The 18,577-nt window shown below is 42.0% G+C and overlaps 2 protein-coding genes across 2 annotated transcripts; both read right to left on the bottom strand.

Moving 5' to 3' along the window:
- Nucleotides 1-2,721: 2,721 nt before the first annotated feature.
- Nucleotides 2,722-8,566, bottom strand: ccsapa (centriole, cilia and spindle-associated protein a). Its single transcript, XM_037102333.1, has 4 exons — nt 8,437-8,566; nt 6,498-6,870; nt 4,314-4,648; nt 2,722-3,689 (listed from the first exon to the last, which is right to left on the bottom strand). Exons 2-4 carry the CDS (start codon nt 6,841-6,843, stop codon nt 3,510-3,512), a joined length of 861 nt encoding a protein of 286 aa, XP_036958228.1. The 5' UTR covers nt 6,844-6,870; nt 8,437-8,566; the 3' UTR covers nt 2,722-3,509.
- A 1,493-nt stretch (nt 8,567-10,059) lies between these two features.
- Nucleotides 10,060-18,216, bottom strand: acta1a (actin alpha 1, skeletal muscle a). Its single transcript, XM_037088327.1, has 8 exons — nt 18,074-18,216; nt 14,417-14,746; nt 12,938-13,077; nt 12,139-12,463; nt 11,764-11,925; nt 11,444-11,635; nt 11,147-11,328; nt 10,060-10,539 (listed from the first exon to the last, which is right to left on the bottom strand). The coding sequence occupies exons 3-8, from the start codon at nt 13,064-13,066 to the stop codon at nt 10,396-10,398; spliced, it is 1,134 nt and encodes a 377-aa protein (XP_036944222.1). The 5' UTR covers nt 13,067-13,077; nt 14,417-14,746; nt 18,074-18,216; the 3' UTR covers nt 10,060-10,395.
- Between the last annotated feature and the right edge of the window lie 361 nt (nt 18,217-18,577).

Below are 18,577 nucleotides of genomic sequence, written 5' to 3'. Positions count from 1 at the left end.
AATTTCACACGACTTTAAATCTCCAGTAGTTCAGTTAATTCTCTCGTCTGTGGGATAAAGAGCTTCATTTAAACACGATTAAAGGTGTAATTTGTTCATAATAGTGTAATAAATAAATAATAATATGAGTTTTTTCATTTCTTGACATTTTGTGAGTTTGTTTTGTTTGTTTTAAACTGAAGTTCAGGCCAGATTTTACACATCGCTCTTCATATTCCACAGCAGCGACATTAAAAGTGTTGTAATTTATCGTCTCATCTGAAGAAAACGGCTCGATTTTTAGATTCAGTCATGAAGCAGATAAACAGTTTTAAGAACAGTGTTGCATTTGTGTTGCTGTCACAAAGTTATTATCTAAAACTTCTTTAAAAACTTAAATTCACTGTTTACTTTTTGCATAATCCGGCACAAGAAGCTCAAATCTTGTTTAATCTGTTTTTAATAAACGTCAAGAGGAAGAAGTTTTGCATGAAGCGCTGCAGTCGAAAACAAAATCCAGAAGATAAACAACTTTAAATCTGAGGTTATAATAAAGCTAGCACAGCTTAAATATAGTTCTTTTACTCAGAAAATACTTTTAATACTATTTTATTTGATAAATATTTAATTTCTACGTAGTTTCTTCTCATCTACAGTCGAGTCTGAAGATCCAAAATATCCAAATATCAAAAATACTTCAGTTTGAATCGAACAAACTTTGAGTTAGAAACTCAGCAGCTGCCTTTGAGGAAGAGAACTGAAAAATGACGAACAGCTAAAATAAAGCACGGCCGAGTTTTCATGCCCAGAAACTAAACATACATTCGAACAGTGACGATCTGGAGACGTAATTCTCTCTGATGGTTGTTTAATACTTCAGTCCATCACACCTGAAACTACCTGCAGGGTTTAAATCGCTGCTGTCGGAGGACCAACACACAATCTGAATCAAAGTGAAGGATTACAGTCTCGCTGTCGATTCATCTGAGGACTTTATCAATTATTATATTAGTTGTTTGGATTATAAAAACGTCTGAAAATGTTCCTCAGATGTTTTTGTTCACGACCCAAAGAGATTCAGTTTGTGGTCGTAAAGGACGAAAGAAACCAGGAAATATTCACATTTAAGAAGCTGGAATTTAGTTTTTATATTTAAAAAATAACTAAACTACTTTCAAAATCGTTACTGATTGATGAGAACTTGTGGATCGATCACTGCAGCGAGAGGTAACAGTCACATTCAGTTTAATTCAACCTGAGGCCTGCAGACACATTAATCATGCTTAATGAAGAGTGTAATCTTTGATTAACTTGAACAATTGTTGTTTAAAACCACATATTTCATCACGCTGAGTGTCGACAGACGTGTTTCCACTGCAGGTCGGAGGAATGTTTTAACGAGGACGCTGAAATACGTCCAGGAGAAATTAAACCGACTCAGTCGGCAGATAAACGACCGTCTGCACTCGTGTGTGTTCCAGTTCCTCGACAGCAGCGACTCTGAAGCAACAAGAAAACCTTCATCATCTCGTTACCGCGTCAGGACACGTTAACACGAGGAGCTCGTTAGTGAACACACTCACTCATCCAGCTGCTCTGACGCCACGCCGTCATTAACGTGGAGACGTGTTTGTGCCGCCTGAGACGAGGAACCTCAGAGGAACCTCAGGGGAACCTCAGGGGAACCTCAGAGGAACCTCAGAGGAACCTCAGGGGAACCTCAGGGGAACCTCAGAGGAACCTCAGGGGAACCTCAGGGGAACCTCAGAGGAACCTCAGGGGAACCTCAGGGGAACCTCAGGGGAACCTCAGAGGGACGACAGGGGAACCTCAGGGGAACCTCAGAGGAACCTCAGGGGAACCTCAGGGGAACCTCAGAGGAACCTCAGGGGAACCTCAGGGGAACCTCAGAGGAACCTCAGAGGAACCTCAGGGGAACCTCAGAGGAACCTCAGGGGAACCTCAGGGGAACCTCAGAGGAACCTCAGAGGAACCTCAGGGGAACGACAGGCTAAATTAAGTTCTGAGGACAAAGTCTGACCCACAAAAAGTTCTGCACAGGACCTTTGGAGGAAGAAGGTGTTGCAGCATTTTATTTCAGACACCAACAAGTCTGAAATGTTTTCTCTCTACCGGTTTTTTTCATGTGTGAAACAAACTCCAAACATCAAATCAAGAGGATTTTTTTCTCCTTCAAAAAGTTTTTTGTCCACTCGAGTTTCACACGAGAAGAAAAATATCTGGGACGGCTTTCTGATTATTTTTTCCCCACACATGAAAATTATTTATTCTGAAATTGTTTTTTTCTCCTGAAATTTCTTCCACATCCACCAACTGATGAAAAAAGTTTTTGTTTATTTTTTCCCCCCCAAAACTTTTTCCTCCTCAAAATGTTTCGTCCACTCGAGTTTCGCATGTGAATTTCTTTTTCATACTTGAAAAAACTAAGAAAGAATTATTTCATGATATAAATAATCGTTTTTTCATGTATTGAACCGACAAAGAATGAAAAAAAAAAAGTTCCAAAAATTTATCTCCAGATTTTTTCTCACTCCAAAAATTCTTTGAAAATGTTTTTAAAAGATTTAAAAGATGAAAAGATTTTTTTTTAATTTGCACTCAATCAACAACTGGGAAAAAAAAAATAGGAGATTTTTTTGTGCAATATTTTTTTTCCCCCCATGCGTGAAAATGTTCCCACCAGTCTTCACGTCATAAACAGAGAAAACAACAATCCTGTTGTTGCCTTTTTAGACATCAGGTGTTTAATTTGCTGCATGTTTGTGGGTCCTCAGGAAACAACTGCAGGAGCCTTTTAGTTCCTAGTAGAGTAGAAGGTCAAAGACTCTGAGGTGTCGATATTCTCTCTGTTTTAGCAGGTTTTCTTTTTTCTTTTCTTTTTTTTTACAGAAACGTCACAACTTTGAATTTTTATGCTGCAATTTTTTCCCCCCATTTCCAGTAGACAAGTTTCTCTTTCTGTTTTTTTTTCCACTTTTTTGTCCAGAACGCTCACAGATCTCATCAGTTACTGAGTTTTATCATTCTACTCGTACTCGACTTCCCAAGATGTTTTCTGATCCTTCTGTTTTATTTCTTTAGTTTCTGTGACGCACTTTGTAACCTTGTTTATCAGTAAAGTTTATTATCAGACGACATCCAGAAGACTTAAAACTTGTTGAACATCAAACTAAACTCTTCAACAAACTGACTTCTTTTGTTTCATTTCACTTTTAAATCATAACCAGCTTGAAAACAAGACCTGGACGATACGGCCTCCAGTAATACTGCAACATTTTTAGGCTTTATGACGAAACACTTGAAGCACCTCACTTTGAAAACAAATTGAATTCTCTGTCAGCAGCTCTGCCCACGTCTGGACTTCTCGGCGGTTCTGTTGGACTGTGACGAGACGACGTGGTTCTGTTGTTGGTTCAGCTGAATAATCTAACCCTGCCGCTCCGTCTCGTATCTGCTCTCCTATAAGGAAACCTGGTTTTCAGGAGTCGGGTCGGGGGAGGATCCCGTCTCTACCTCAGCCGGGCGGAGAAGCAGCGCATGTACTCCGTCATCCAGCGGTCGTCCACCACCGTCAGCTGCGACCGCCTCATCTTCTCCAGGTCAGCTGACCGAGCCCGCCGCCGGTCCAGGTTGGAGCCCCGTTTGTCGGTGTCCCGCCGGGTCTGAACGCAGGCGTCGGACGTGTTGGTCTGAGAGGAGAAACCAGAGAGAACACAGCGGCGCTTCATTATTAATGTCGGCCGAGTGTTCGGTGACACGGCTTCACTTCTCTGGTGTCCAGTGATCGAGGCCGAGACGCTCGGAGAGACTCGTCCTGCTCCACTTCTCACATCTGAACTCTGTCAGCTGCTCCTGTCGTCTCAATACTTTTACATTAAACACTGAACTGTGTTCAGCAGTGACACAAATCATAAATCTTTGTTGTTGCATCTGACGTGTTGATCTGAGTTAAAAGACTTGAACCAACAGTTTGGATCTTTGAAGATAAAATATGTGACATTTCTGCTTCAAATGTCTAAAAACAAGTAAATCTTTGTTTCATATTTGGAGTTTTGTTCTTAAATCATCTTGAATATTTCCTGAATGATCCAACCAGAGAACATTTGGTCACCTGTTGTTTTAACCTCCAGGACTCAGAGAGAAGAAGGAAATCAGTAAATGAGATGAAACATCAATACAGGACGAGGATTTAAGAAGCCCATCTTAAAAATTTGACCTCATCTGTGAAACATGTCTAACAGTGAAGACAACAACTCCCATGATCCCTTGCTACTAGTGATTGTTTTGTTTGAAAGTGTGGGACGAACACTCACCTCATTCGGCGTCCTCCGGACCTCCGCCGGTCTCTCGGTCCAGTCCAGCCGGCTCGACGACCGTCGGATCTCCTTGGAGCTGATTGGCGGTTGGCTCTTCGCTCTCGGCGGTTTGCGTACGACAACCGGTTTGTCGTCATGGGAACTGTCGCGGTGTCCCGGTTCAGACCTTGGGGTGCGGCGGCGGTGGCGGCGCTTGGGTGCCGGATTCACAGGCTCGCCGTCAGATGACGGCGTGTCGGCGGGACCGTTGTCCGTCTCCGTGTCGTCCGAGGGGCCGCTGCTGTTTGCAGCCGCGACCATCGAACCGCCGCTGGTTTCATTCACGCCGTTTTCTACAAATGAGACAGAAAAAAAACTCTGCAGGTCAGAAACAACGAGGCAAAAATTTTATTACAGAATCATTTTCTCACTCAGTTTCTGTCGCTGGTTCGTTCATGTCTGTGAATAATATCAGTTCACTGTCAGTGAGAGTGAAACACAGTCACCCTGTGAGGAGGCGGAGCTCAGGAGATCACCTGATCACTACAGGTGAGGATTTCATTTACCGCTCTTACTGATGATCTGAATGGATGATCAATCACTTGCCAAGTACTTTTTAAAGTGTCTGCCCTTTTTAAGCACCAATCAAGTAATTCTGAAACTTACAATTGTGATTATTATTATTATGACTGTCATTACTGATTTACCTGCAGACTGTTTTCATAATCGTTGGTCGTTTTGTCAATAAATTGTCTGAAAATTATGAAAAATACTCAAAAAGTCGAACATTACTTCATCAGATGTCGAAGATGATCAATTTATTATCATATCTGACAAAGAAAAGCGTCATTATTATTGTACTTCAGGACCTGAAATCAGAGAACGTTGCTGTTTTTGCTTTATGGATTCAAACAGTTATACGATTCTCAAAATAGCTGCAGAGTTTTAATTTCCTACACATTGATCAATCGATAAATTGTTTCAGACGGCGTTTCTTACTTAGCAGACTCGTAATGAGGGAAGTTCAGTGGACTGCAGTTGGATGTTTGCGTCATGCTGCAGTTTGTTGTATTGTCACATTTGCTGCATGCAGAAGAAGTTCAAAGCTCCTCCTCAGAGGCTCTGCGGCCTGAAACGCAGCCATGGAAATGTTACAGGAGACACAATCGGCCCTTTATCTCCGGATCAGATAGGAAACAGTCCCATCTGATCGCTCAACCTTCAGTCCACACGTATTTTTAGCCTCGGTGTCTCCGGAGGTAAACCAGCCTCCGGCCCTCATACTGTCAGAGACGCTCACACAGGAGCACAAACAAACTCCTCCTGGGATCTGATGCTCATCCCAAAATATTCCTGGAAGCCAGACAGGAAACAGACAAACCAGGACAGTCTCAACAATCGCTCCAGCTAAAGCATGAATCTCCATTTTCTCCTATAAGACACAGTTAATGGTTATGAGATTAGTGTCCTGATGGAACAACCTGTGAGCAGAGCGCGACCACCTGAGCTCAGCCTGATGAAGTCAGAGGAGGGCGACTCCTTCATTATAGATCGATCTGATGAGTGCTTCTCTAATTAGTAATTTAATCTACACATCCTCAGAATAGTGAAATTAGACCCTGCAGTGCTCGGGCCTCCAGCTAAATGCTAACATCAGCATGCTAACATGCTAATGTTTACCGTCGTAGTTAAGATAACACCTCATGCTAACAATCACAAGTTTACCCAGAGTACAGAGTATTGATCGAGTGACTGATGATGATGATTATTAGTGTAATTAATCAGGCTAATGTTGCACTAGAGCTGCACTGATTAGTCAATTAATTGATTAGTCACTGGACAGAAAATTAACAGCAACTGCAGGATTAAAATTTAATATTTGTTGTTTTCTTGGTTCATGTATGTTTCATCAGATTTTACTCTTTTATGACATTTTATTCAGACCAAACTCTGGATTGATAAAGTAACTGATTGACACTGAATCAGCTTTATTATTTTCTATAATGCATATAAATGACGTGGTAACAAACATGGAAAATGGGTTATTTTACTTGATCATTTAACAGCAGTACCGACTGCACCCACCAAGCTTCCTGATACATAAATCTAATGGTGTCTATTCAGTTTTCTGTTGGTTGACTGATCAACTAATGGATCTTCCATCATTAGAGTCAGTAACATTAATAACAACCGTCTCCTCACCTGCAGCAGGTGCAGCATCGACTGCTGCCTCACCAGCTCCGCCCTCCGTCTCTCCGTCCTCTGGAGGTTTGGAGGGGCTGGACAACCTCTGCTTCACCTCCGAGCACAGCGGCGGCGGTGGGAGGGACAGGGGGACGATTTTGTTCCTGGTCAGCCTCGGAGTGGACCAGCCGCTGGAGTCGGAGCCGCTGTCCCAGCCCTCCCAGAACCAGGGCTTGTGGGAATGCTCCATCACCCGCCGGGTCAGACGGTACTTCAGAGAGTCCTCGTAGCATTTGGAAAACGTCTCCCACTTGGGATCCCTGAACTTCTTCATGTACTCGGTCCGGATCTTTTTGGTCACCATGGCGCTCGTTACTGCTCGTGTCTGATTCTGGAGGAAATAAAATAACTGAATCAAAACAGGATAAGATACGATTTATGATGTCGTCTGAATGTTATAACAGACCAGAGTAGGAAAAAACAGCTTTCATCAAATCTTAATGTATTAACAGTCTTCAGCCACAGAATGTAATTCAGGCCGCAGACTCTTTTCTTTATCAGTTAATGTGATAATTAATTTAAAGTAATAGTTTCATTTGGTCACCTGTTGCTTTAACTTCACCCGACAGAGAGTGAGGAAGCAGGCGAACGTGACTAAATGTAACTTAATAAAACATCATTGTGTCTGTGAGCGTTTCTGCCCGAGTCCCGTCAGACACATTTCCATCAGCTGGGGTGTTTTTTTATTTATTTTTTTGTTCTCCACTGTAATTTTTACTATGATTTTTGTTTCATAACAAACAAACGAACAAAATAAGAAAGAAAAATGCAGACAGGCAGAATGATAACAGGCGGGGTCATGCTATTGGTCCGGCTGCAGGAGGGAACGAGACAATCCTCCAAACAAAATACATTAACAAAATAGAACAAACAATTTATGGCTCAAATAATATTTCCAGTCACTGTCACATTTTCAGCAGCATTATGTGAATTTCTTGAACTATTCCTTCCCATGTTAGGATTGTTGGAGACTCTTTACTTAGCTAGTCCTAGTTAGTGCTTTAATTCATAAATTTTTCACTAGCGGCTAGCAACAGTGGGGTTTTAACAATAAAGACTCCAGCTCCCATGATCCCTCACTGCTTGCTTAGTTTCAGGGACAGCTTGTAGCAGGAATTACACACAGCGTGTTTAAATTAAAAATGATTTTACTATTAGTGCAACCTGATGATTCTTACAAATGAAATAATCTGCAGGGGTTTTTTTTTTTTTTTTGAAAGGTTCTACCTGCAGCCTGTTGTGACGTCACTCTGCCAGGTGTGGTCTACCTGTAGGCCCCGCCCACTCCCCTTTACACCAGATTAAACTGGGAGCAGAGGAGGATTGGGGCTTATTATAGCCTCACTGTACTACTGACTGTGTACTACTACTGCTGTTACTCTCTCCCTGTGAGGAGTCATCCGCCCACTCACAGCCTCTTATTTCATTTCATATCTTATAAATCAACCTCTTATCTTCAGCCACATGAAATATTAATGTATATGAGCTGGCCTACATCTGACGAAAACAGATGTACAACATTCAACGTCAATTTATATTCAAACAGCTAATTAAAGCTAATTTATTGGTGTTTTTCCCTCCTATAACTGGGAAAATATAGATGGTATCTTGTTTTTTAAGGCTCCTTTCCTCAGTCACACCTCGAAACATCGTCTTTTCGCGTGTTTTTCCTACGCAGAGGGAAGAAAGACACAGACGTTTGTGTGTGTCGAAGCTGGAAAATGCAGTTAAATGTGTAAAATGTGAGTTTTGAGTGAACAGTTATCGTGTGAAAACAGGCTCCAGCCATGTTCACCGCCTCACCTGCCCGCGTTTAATCCGCGTTTGTAAACACGGTGAGCTTTATCAGAAATGAGGCTAACGGCTGGAAATTAACGTGGGATGTGATGTCACTCACCCAGAACTCATCCCAGAGCGGTCCGGTCCGGTTCTGTCCCTTCAGAGCCGCGGACACACGACGAGCATCGCCCCGCTGCTTCTCTAACTGACGGCCAACGGCCGGAGCGACAAGCTAAGCTAGCTTAAATACAGCGCAGCGCTTCCGGCTCAGACTTTCAAATTAAAACTCGAAGAAACATCACATTCCTCAACATCTGAATTAAAAATTACATGTACACCAAGCTGATAGTCAGTGCATGTGTGTTCAATCAAAATGTTTGATCCCAGTCAAATCTGCCTGTGCTTGTGTCTACACCTCTGAAGATCATGCGGAATATTCATCTTAAATAATTTATTTTTTTATATTTTGAAAATGACGCTCTGTATTTCCGGTACAGTTCTGATTAACATCCGCCAGCTTGATGGAGGAGAAATATGGTCATGAAGAAGAAATATGATTTCCCGTGAAGATGCAGACGCTGGACTGCGCATGCGTGCTGCATGCCTCCATCTGTGCAGTGATGACAACAGGTGTAAACAGACAACCTGCTGAGAACAAGAGCAGCAGACTTTAACTCAGAGGACAGTTTCTTTCTCTGGTCTTGTAAAGGGCGTCTACAGAATTTTTTTTTCTTCTGTGGCTAAATAACCCTAATGATGTCATAATGATGTCATCAAGGTGAGCACAACAGAGTCATCTATACTCACTACATCTTGTACAGGTATGTGTGGGACTAAACTCTGACACTGCTGGAAATTAAAGATGACGATCACTTAATGTACCAAGTGCTACAACCTGTGTCTACTGACCAACAGAGGAATGAGGTCCAAATCCTGGAAATAAGATAGTTAGGTTCTTTAAATTATGGGTTCAGTTGCACATTTTGTATCCCACTTGTGAATTTCAAAGTTGTTAATGTGTCTTGAGAGAGGCTGAAAGAGACATTAAACATCATCACTTCATCATCAGCGAGAATATGAACAGTAGTGCTGTTAAATCATCACGTTGTTTAGTTTGGCACACGACTGCTGCCAGATTCATCTAAACACTTTAAACCTGAGCTCTCTGTTTGTGTCTCGGAGCTTTAAGAGACTCGTGAGGTTTATTATGAATCTGGCTTCACTCGTGTGTTTGGATTCAGACCAGCAGAGAGAGATTTTCTTTCATGGTTGACAGCTTACAGATGTTTACACAGTGATGTGCTGGCCTGGTTCCATGAGCCACTGCTCCATATTCTCAGATTAGAGAAACCAAAATGCTAATGATGGATTTACTTTAAGAAACTTTTTAAGCAATTGAGCAGCTGGAGGGACAGACAGCAGGTGAAAACTTAAGTTTCTCATTCAGTGGTCAGACAAGTGGAACAAAAACATCAAAAATACACATTTAGGTGTTTATTTTAGTTCAGATTTCTGTCAGATTGATGTACATTTAATTGAGAATCCCCATCAAACTTATTTTTGAAGCTGAACTACTTTTACTTAAGTATAAGATCTGAGTTCTCCGGTCCACCATATTTTCAGACTACACACAGCCTTTATTTATTAACAAAAAGATCATTATAAGCCTCATAATATCTAATTATAATTGGATGATATTTAGTTTGTTTGTCAGGTTAAAGAATCAGAATGAAGACAGCAGTCGTACCTGAAAATACATGAATTTTATTTGTTTGGTTTTTTTTGGTCTTTTCTGTATTTTTTCTCCGTTTTCTAAGTTGGTCCGAGTTGGAGTGAGTCGTACCTCGAAATCCAGCACTCGCTTTGCTTTCACATTCACACCGGACATCATTCACATTCAAATCGTCACAAACATAACAGAAGGAATAAATAATATATGTACAGGTTGGATGATCTCTGCTGCTGAGGATCAAACGTCTCCTTGAGGAGAGGATGTTGTGTTGAGGAGTTCTGGGACGGCGCCGTCGTCTGTCGTTCCGGGTCCTGAGCCTGAGGAGGTCGTGGAGGCGTCGTGTGTTTAGAAGCACTTGCGGTGGACGATGCTGGGACCGGCCTCGTCGTACTCCTGCTTGCTGATCCACATCTGCTGGAAGGTGGAGAGGGAAGCAAGGATGGAGCCGCCGATCCAGACGGAGTATTTACGCTCAGGAGGGGCGATGATCTGCAGAAGAGAAGGAAACCAGGTCGCTTATTATTTACTGTCTGACAACACAAACTTTATTAGAATAGGAGGGATAATGATACCAGTGATTCATTCATTAATTAGTCAGATGATGTAACTTTCAGGACCATTTTTAAGTGATTTTTTTTTAAGCACACTGGTCAGTTTGTTTTTTATAACACATCTTCTGTCAGAGTAGTAGAGAGAAAACATCTGAAATACTTATTTATATTTTTATTTTAGCTCAGATTTCTGTTCTTGAACTTGTAATACACTAAGTAATAGTGATAATGTAAGTAATCAACTCAGAAAGTTTCATGGTGATGTTATTATGATAAAAACATGCCGTTTGTTATGTCTGCTCACATTATGGTCTCATTTCTACACTGATAAAACGAGATGTATAAAATTCTCTAATATGTCAACAACAAAATAAAACAAGAATTTTGAACCTGGTTTTATTAGATTTCCAGATATCTGTCCTGAAAGTGTTTGCAAATAACTACATTTTTAATTAGATACTATAGAAGTGTAGTCTGTCAGTTTTAGAGCTAACGAAGCAGACTCATTATAAACGACACCACAGTTGTCTGAGTGTTTGTCGTACCTTGATCTTCATGGTGCTCGGAGCCAGAGCTGTGATCTCCTTCTGCATGCGGTCAGCGATACCCGGGTACATGGTGGTGCCGCCGGACAGCACGTTGTTGGCGTACAGGTCCTTACGGATGTCGATGTCACACTTCATGATGCTGTTGTATGCGGTTTCATGGATACCTGCAGACTCCATACCTGTTCAGGTGCACAGCAGAGAGAGTCAGGTTACACACAAAAACGTGATGGGAGATGGGACTGTGTCAGCTCTGCTCGCCGCAAACAGGAACTGAAAACATCTGCTGCTACGCACCGATGAAGGAGGGCTGGAACAAGGTCTCAGGGCAGCGGAAACGCTCGTTGCCGATGGTGATGACCTGACCGTCGGGCAGCTCGTAGCTCTTCTCCAGGGAGGAGGAGGAGGCGGCGGTGGCCATCTCGTTCTCAAAGTCCAGAGCCACGTAGCAAAGCTTCTCCTTGATGTCACGCACGATCTCACGCTCAGCTGGAAACAGAGAGGAGAGATCAGACTGTGTACAGCGTGTGTTAACCTGAAACTACTATAAACCTCAGTAACAGGATGATTCATACTTCTGTTAAACTAACACAACTGTATTTTTGTGCTGTGTTTACCGGTTGTGACGAAGGAGTAGCCGCGCTCGGTGAGGATCTTCATGAGGTAGTCGGTCAGATCCCGACCAGCCAGGTCCAGACGCATGATGGCGTGAGGCAGCGCGTAGCCCTCATAGATGGGCACGTTGTGGGTCACACCATCACCAGAGTCCAGCACAATACCTGAGAGCAGACACACAAGAGTTAAAGTCTTTGATAAGTCGTTCAAAACAGGATCAACTACAACGCTTTCCTCTGCGGAAGGTGACACCGTTTGTGAATGACACCCAAAAATCAGCTTTCCTACAAACTGGACCTTTCAGTATTGACAAAGAGGTTATAGTCCAGTGTTCTGATCGTCTTTGTAAGCTTGTTTTCATGTAACCACAGACTCACCAGTGGTACGACCGGAGGCGTAGAGCGACAGCACGGCCTGGATGGCCACGTACATGGCGGGGACGTTGAAGGTCTCGAACATGATCTGGGTCATCTTCTCCCTGTTGGCCTTGGGGTTGAGCGGGGCCTCCGTCAGCAGGGTGGGGTGCTCCTCGGGGGCCACGCGCAGCTCGTTGTAGAAGGTGTGGTGCCAGATCTTCTCCATGTCGTCCCAGTTGGTGATGATGCCGTGCTCGATGGGGTACTTCAGGGTCAGGATGCCTCTCTTGCTCTGGGCCTCGTCACCCACGTAGGAGTCCTTCTGACCCATACCGACCATCACACCCTGAGGACAGGAGGAACCAGGTGAGTCCATCAACATAAATCACACAGCAGGACTCAACTTTCCTGGGACTGAAGTGAAGCTGGACACAGTTTGAAGAGACAGTATCTTTGAGTCTATAGATTAAAATGTAGGTTAGTAAAATGTAATCTCTAAAAGTGTTAATGTAGGATTCATTTCTGGTTTTAAATCTCCTGTCTGTCGGATACATTTCTTTTTCTTTGTCTTCCATTGTTGACTAGCCCTCCCATTTTTGTACAAGATCCACATTTTTGTTAAACCAACTTTATCTGAATGAACGGAGGTGATGTCACCCTCCTCGGTGGAGACAAAACTCCTCATAACATTTACAAAAAGCTGCTCGATTACTGGAGTTATTTGAGTGAGAAACAGGGAAATAACAATCACGTTAAGAGCAGCTGAAAACTCAGGAGGTCAAGGGTCAGATCCTCATGAAGATCGACAGCTCTTGTGTACCTGGTGACGGGGGCGGCCGACGATGGAGGGGAACACGGCCCTGGGGGCGTCGTCTCCGGCGAAGCCAGCCTTCACCAGGCCGGAGCCGTTGTCACACACGAGGGCGGTGGTCTCATCGTCGTCACACATGTCTGCGGATTCTGGAGGAAGAGAATCAGAGGTGATGAGTTCCTGTAAATCTTAACCATTTTTACATCTAATATAAAAGAAACTGTGGTGTAGTTTAGTCTTCACAGCCTCATGTTATATGTTATGTCATTACACTGTAAAAAAAAAATCACTTATTTATCCATTAACCACCAAATAATCTACTTTTTTGTTGTTACTTTTATATTTCTGACCAAAAACAAGTAACTTGTTCACTGCAGCTTAGACTGCTGCATGTTTTTAACTGTGGATGGTCAGCAAATAAATTCAGTTTCTTCTATTATTTAAGTCATTAGCCTTTTAACACTCAAAGGCTAATGACTATAATCCTTGTTAAACAGCCTCTCTCAGCCCTGCAGTGTCTGGATCCTGTATGTCATTAAACTGGAGGGTAATTAATCAGCTGAATACAGTTTACTCAGCCTGTAATGACAGCTAGTCATTAAGAACTAAACAAGAACACTATTAACCCTCATTTAGCCTAATGATGCCTTCAAGTGCTCCACACACGCTCCGACATCTGAGCTTTAGGAATTTTTGTTTCGTATACTACAGTGTATTATCCACAGCTGCCTGAATCGCATGAACACCACGAACCAGGGGCGCTGAAAAAGTCTCTTAAAATGAACAACTAACCGGTTTCCTTTCAACAAAATAATAGTATACAGTATACTACTAATTTAATGCTGTATTGTGTACTGTTGGGGAGTTTAATACTATTTCAGGACAACACAAGATTTTCCAGGACATTCTGCTTTTAACTCTCCTTTTTCATGACTGGAAAACTGGTCAGCTGTCTTCCAGGTTTTAAAAGGACATGTGGGAACCCTGTCAATACTTCTCAGTTTGCGGTATTACTTCATTACCAAATTTCAATGAGGTAATAACACAAAACACCAATTTAAAAAAAATGTGTAAGCTAAAAATAACATATACTGTAAAATAAAATAAGAGTGTTGTCACCCTAAATGACACCACAGCTTACACATCCTGTGTTCTCTGAACATTACATTTCAATTTTACGGGAAATTAAATCGCGATGTTCAGCCGTTTTCCAGTAAATACAGAAAGTCCGACAGCGCCTGAACGCAGCGGGTCTGGCTCCCTGACAGGAAGTTATCCGGTACCTGTCACAACAAAAGCTGCTTTTTGTCCGAACAGCAGCGGTCGTCGGTTCAGCGCCAGCTCCCCTCACTGAACCACTCAGTCCGGATTATCCTCCATCTGTCTCACTCACTTTAACTAACGAGCCAAACGCCATTAAACCCAGTTAATCCGAACTCTCTCCTTCCCTCCATCCACCGGCCCGACCCGCGGCTGTGCCCCGCTTACCTGCTGCTTGTCTCCGGCTGTGAGTGAAGAAACTTTGGCCGCTGCTGGCTCCTGCTGAGTGGGGGGTGACGGGCAGCGACCACCGGGGTCCTTATATACTCCTTCTCCTCCATACCACCCGCACACGGCGCTCCATTCTCCCCCGGCAGCCGTCAGGAATGTCCGAGTATTCCACAGGAATCCAACCGACGCTTCGTCCATATTTGGTCGCGCGGGACGGCGGCCGCACGCACACAGGGAGGCTCGCGCGCCTGGCGGGCCATACATGGAGAGGAAGCCCGCGCGAGGCCGCCGCGGAGCGCTCGAGCCCCTGTATGGAGCGAGAGCGGGCTGCGACCACACACACACACACACACACACACACACACACACACACACACACACACACACACACACACACACGTCCATTCAAAACTTTAAAGTTTATTTTGAAATGCTTTATTATCCTTAACGAGGTTGTAAACTCTCTTCCTCTTTATTGTTTCGCTTCTCGCTGACGCTCGTTTTTATAGTTCAGTGTATTGAACACTGGCAGGAGAAACATAAATCACACCCAACTTTAATGTCATAAATGTTTAAATGTGTTATTTCCATAAAGTTGTGTAATAACAAGTCATAAAACCCAGGAGTATGTTAGCATGTTTTTTGCACTTCCGGCTTCCTCTTCTGGAAGTCAATAGGTTTTTGTTTTTTTTAAAGTTGTTTTTCAGTTGGGGTTGCCACCCTGGATTTGTGGAAAAAGGGACGCTCAACTAATATTGCTGTTCATAGTCGTGCTACTAGCCTAGATAAAGTCAAAGGTATCTGTATCAAGACTGTTAATGTTTAAAAAATGTACTTACGGCTGATATAAACAAACAAATCTCAATATTAATACTGGCCTTAAAAGTCCAGTTCTGGTCAGGCTGTAATCATACGGATTTAAACAACATTTCCAAAACTGTTGTGTTTCAGCAGCTTATTCTCAACCATCCCTGTTCTTGTTTGTGTCCCTCAGCTGCCTGAAACAGAACGTGGGCCTTTGTAGGACATAAAGTCAGAGACCCATCCATGGAGGAGGCTGTTGGAAAGACCCCCACCCAACAACTGGTTCAGTCCATCCCCACCCGACCACAGCAGCTCCAAGGGGAAATGTTTTCTGACCAGACAAGTCTACACATCCTTTTTGCCAAGCTCTTTGGACTGGGAGGATTTGCCTTTCTCTGAAAATCTGTGAGAAAATCTGAGTTTTTGTGTGAGGAAACAAAGCCACATCTAAATGTGCCAAATCAGAAAGAAACAGCAAAAAACAACCTGGAAATCAGATCACACGACAAGAACTCACCACTTACCTCAACTCCAGTTTGTCAAACTAACACAGAGATAACTTTTTGCTGCAACTGTCATTTTCTCTTCCCCTGACTTCTCTCCACTGGATCGGCTGTAACGTAAGTTTGTTAGTGACTCGGTACTGCTGCTACATCCAAGGACCAAATTAAAATATCAAATTCTTGACAGACTTTCATGTATTTTTTTGTATTATTAGAGCCTGAGTACTATCTGTGTGAGGACCATATTGTTTCTGTGAGTTCATATTGTTCATAGAGTAAAACCACGAGCCACACACACTTTTCCCTTTGCTGTGATCACATTAAAAACATAAACATTAATACTTTAAGTTCAGAGAGCATATTTAGGCTCGGACTGAACTAGCTGAAAACAAACAGGTGAAGTGAAAGTGGAGAAAAAGCATTCAGAGATAAATCTGACCATTACTGGTGCAGCTGAGGAGTCTGTGAACGATCCTGACTAAAAGAAGGCCTTTTGGATTTATTTCAGGTCTCGTTTCCTATTTTATATTAATAAGTACTTGTTTTAAAACAAGGTGTAGAGATCTAAAGGTTGAGATGTAAAAACCCTCAATCAAATAAAGCCTCATTCAGAGATCCATTCAGAGACATAGAAAGTAATCAAAACTAAAACATTAAGACATTAAAACAGCATCTGAAAGACAGAACGGAGAACAAAGCTGATATAAGCTACAGATTTAAAAAATGCATTAAATTAACTTATTTTACTTATTTTAAATTACTTATTTAAAAGCCACAGTGAGCAGTTATGAGTTAGATGAGTGGACAGTTTTACTTCAATTATGTTACTTACAATTTTTAAATAAGTAAGTGTATCTGAACAAACATTTTAAATAACTCTCCTGATCCCTGTACAGGTAAACCTAATGTGTTCAGTACTGAGAACATTTAGTGCTTTACAGACCAGTAATATGATTTGTGCTGATAACAATGATGCTGCTTAATGACCATATAAACTACTGTAGCTGCTCAAAATGAGCTTTTCTCTGCCTGCTTGGTGACATCACAGGCAGCACTGCAGGTATATTTCATGTCAGCTGCTGGTTAAACGTTATAAACTCTCACTGAGCTGCTGTTAGCTTCATTCATGTGATATCAGATGTAAAGAGGCTAACTTACTCAGGCATTATTTAACAACACATGGTTTCTAAATCTGTCATTCCCAGAATAGGAACAGATAATGAAGGTAATGGAAGCCCTGCTCTCCATTACAGAAAGAAAATGTACACATCAAATATAGTTAAAGCTTTGAAAATGCCACTGAGAGGAGACACTGGACTCAACACGGGCTTTAAAAATCTATAAAAAGACAATAGTGTAAGTTAAAAAAAGGTTTTATTATGTAAATAACCAGCAGAGATAACAGTGCCCACTGTCTGAGCAGGTGAAACCAGAGAATATGATTTTAAGGTCTATCTTTTGACACACAGGGAGTCAGTGCAGCGATTAAATGACACATTAAACCAGAACTGAGACAAACACACTGAATACATCCAGCACAGGCTACAATGAGGCTGCATATTGTGTGTATAAACTATTTTAGCTGCTCAAAATGAGCTTCAAGATGCTGAAAAACTAACACACTGAGACATTGTTAAACACAACACTTGGAGCCTGTTAGCTAACTGTGCTGTACTCAGATATTTAGCTGTAAAGATGCTAGTTTTAACAAGCTAACATTACACAGCAGGATAATGGCGTCATGCTAGCACACCCCAACACAAACCTGTCTGTAAAAACACGATGATTAAATGACTCAGAAGTCTTAATAAGCTCGTTATAGTGTCAGTACCCGTTAATAAAACAGCTGAGCCACTGCTAACGTGTTTCCCAAACCTGCAGTGCATCTGAAACAACTTTAAAGTCAGCTAGCTAGCTAACATAACATTACCACTCACTTACACTGACCAGTATAACATTAGCTAAACAGCTTTCATGCCGTTCGAAATAATAAATAAATTTAACAAAAACTTCATGCCGACTTTACCGAAACTACCGTTTTGTATTTAGATAGTGACCAAAGTTAGTTAAATGTGCATTATTCACGTGATTAACATGGCAGAGATGAAAACGACCAAAATCACAATGGAGTTTGGTGCATGGAACAAAACACAACGTCCATCAAGGATTTAACTGGCTGTAATTAAAGGATTATGTTCCCGCTGAATTTACTTAAACACTTAAAACATCACCTGGGCTTATTACCTGAGATCAATAATCTGTACAGCTCCCACACAGCCATGAATACACCTGTACTGAGCAGGTAACTGGTCACATAAAGCAGATTCATTCAGAACTGTTTACTCACCGTGTTGGTGTCCTCAGAGTTGAGCTGCTCCAAACAGAGTGAAGCTCCATCAGCTATTAATATACAATCTAACTTTTTGGAGGGAAATGCGCTAATTTCACGCGGGAAACGTGTGGGACCGCCCCTTTTGTCGCGCACCATATGGATTCGTCAGAAAACCTGTGGGCTGGACTTATTTGGTTAATGTCATTCCAAGCAGAGCATTCTCTAACCATTCAAAGCTGTTAGTTGGTAGATAAGAGTAGAAGTTCTGTATTTAGAGAATTTGTTTTTATCCTGTTCAAGTCCCTGCCGGAGAAACTCAACTGCATCATATTTACTGTAACTTGTCCTGTCAAAAGTTAAGATAAAAATTAATAGAACAAACAGATAAACTCTTGTTAACAGGATACACAAGAAGCTACTTTTTAAAATTAATATTTAATTTCTCTGGTCTTCATTTGTTAGCAATCCAAAACTAACTGAATGTAATCAAGTTACATTACTTTGGTATTGTAATCGGGT

The sequence above is a fragment of the Acanthopagrus latus genome, chromosome 1 (assembly GCF_904848185.1).
Source record: "Acanthopagrus latus isolate v.2019 chromosome 1, fAcaLat1.1, whole genome shotgun sequence".
Lineage (NCBI taxonomy): Eukaryota > Metazoa > Chordata > Actinopteri > Spariformes > Sparidae > Acanthopagrus > Acanthopagrus latus.
The sequence above is the reverse complement of the archived record's forward strand: the minus strand, read 5'-3'. Positions and strand labels throughout refer to the sequence as shown.

What these genes read in the sequence shown, in the direction of transcription:
- acta1a (XM_037088327.1), bottom strand. Translation starts at nt 13,066, where the DNA reads ATGTGTGACGACGATGAGACCACCGCCCTCGTGTGTGACAACGGCTCC. An exon ending in CGCCTCCGGTCGTACCACTG is followed by an intron (nt 11,926 to 12,138) that starts GTGAGTCTGTGG and finishes GTCTGCTCTCAG; the next exon opens with GTATTGTGCTGGACTCTGGT. An exon ending in CTACTCCTTCGTCACAACCG is followed by an intron (nt 11,636 to 11,763) that starts GTAAACACAGCA and finishes CTCTGTTTCCAG; the next exon opens with CTGAGCGTGAGATCGTGCGT.
- ccsapa (XM_037102333.1), bottom strand. Translation starts at nt 6,843, where the DNA reads ATGGTGACCAAAAAGATCCGGACCGAGTACATGAAGAAGTTCAGGGAT. An exon ending in CGATGCTGCACCTGCTGCAG is followed by an intron (nt 4,649 to 6,497) that starts GTGAGGAGACGG and finishes TCTCATTTGTAG; the next exon opens with AAAACGGCGTGAATGAAACC. An exon ending in TCCGGAGGACGCCGAATGAG is followed by an intron (nt 3,690 to 4,313) that starts GTGAGTGTTCGT and finishes TTCTCCTCTCAG; the next exon opens with ACCAACACGTCCGACGCCTG.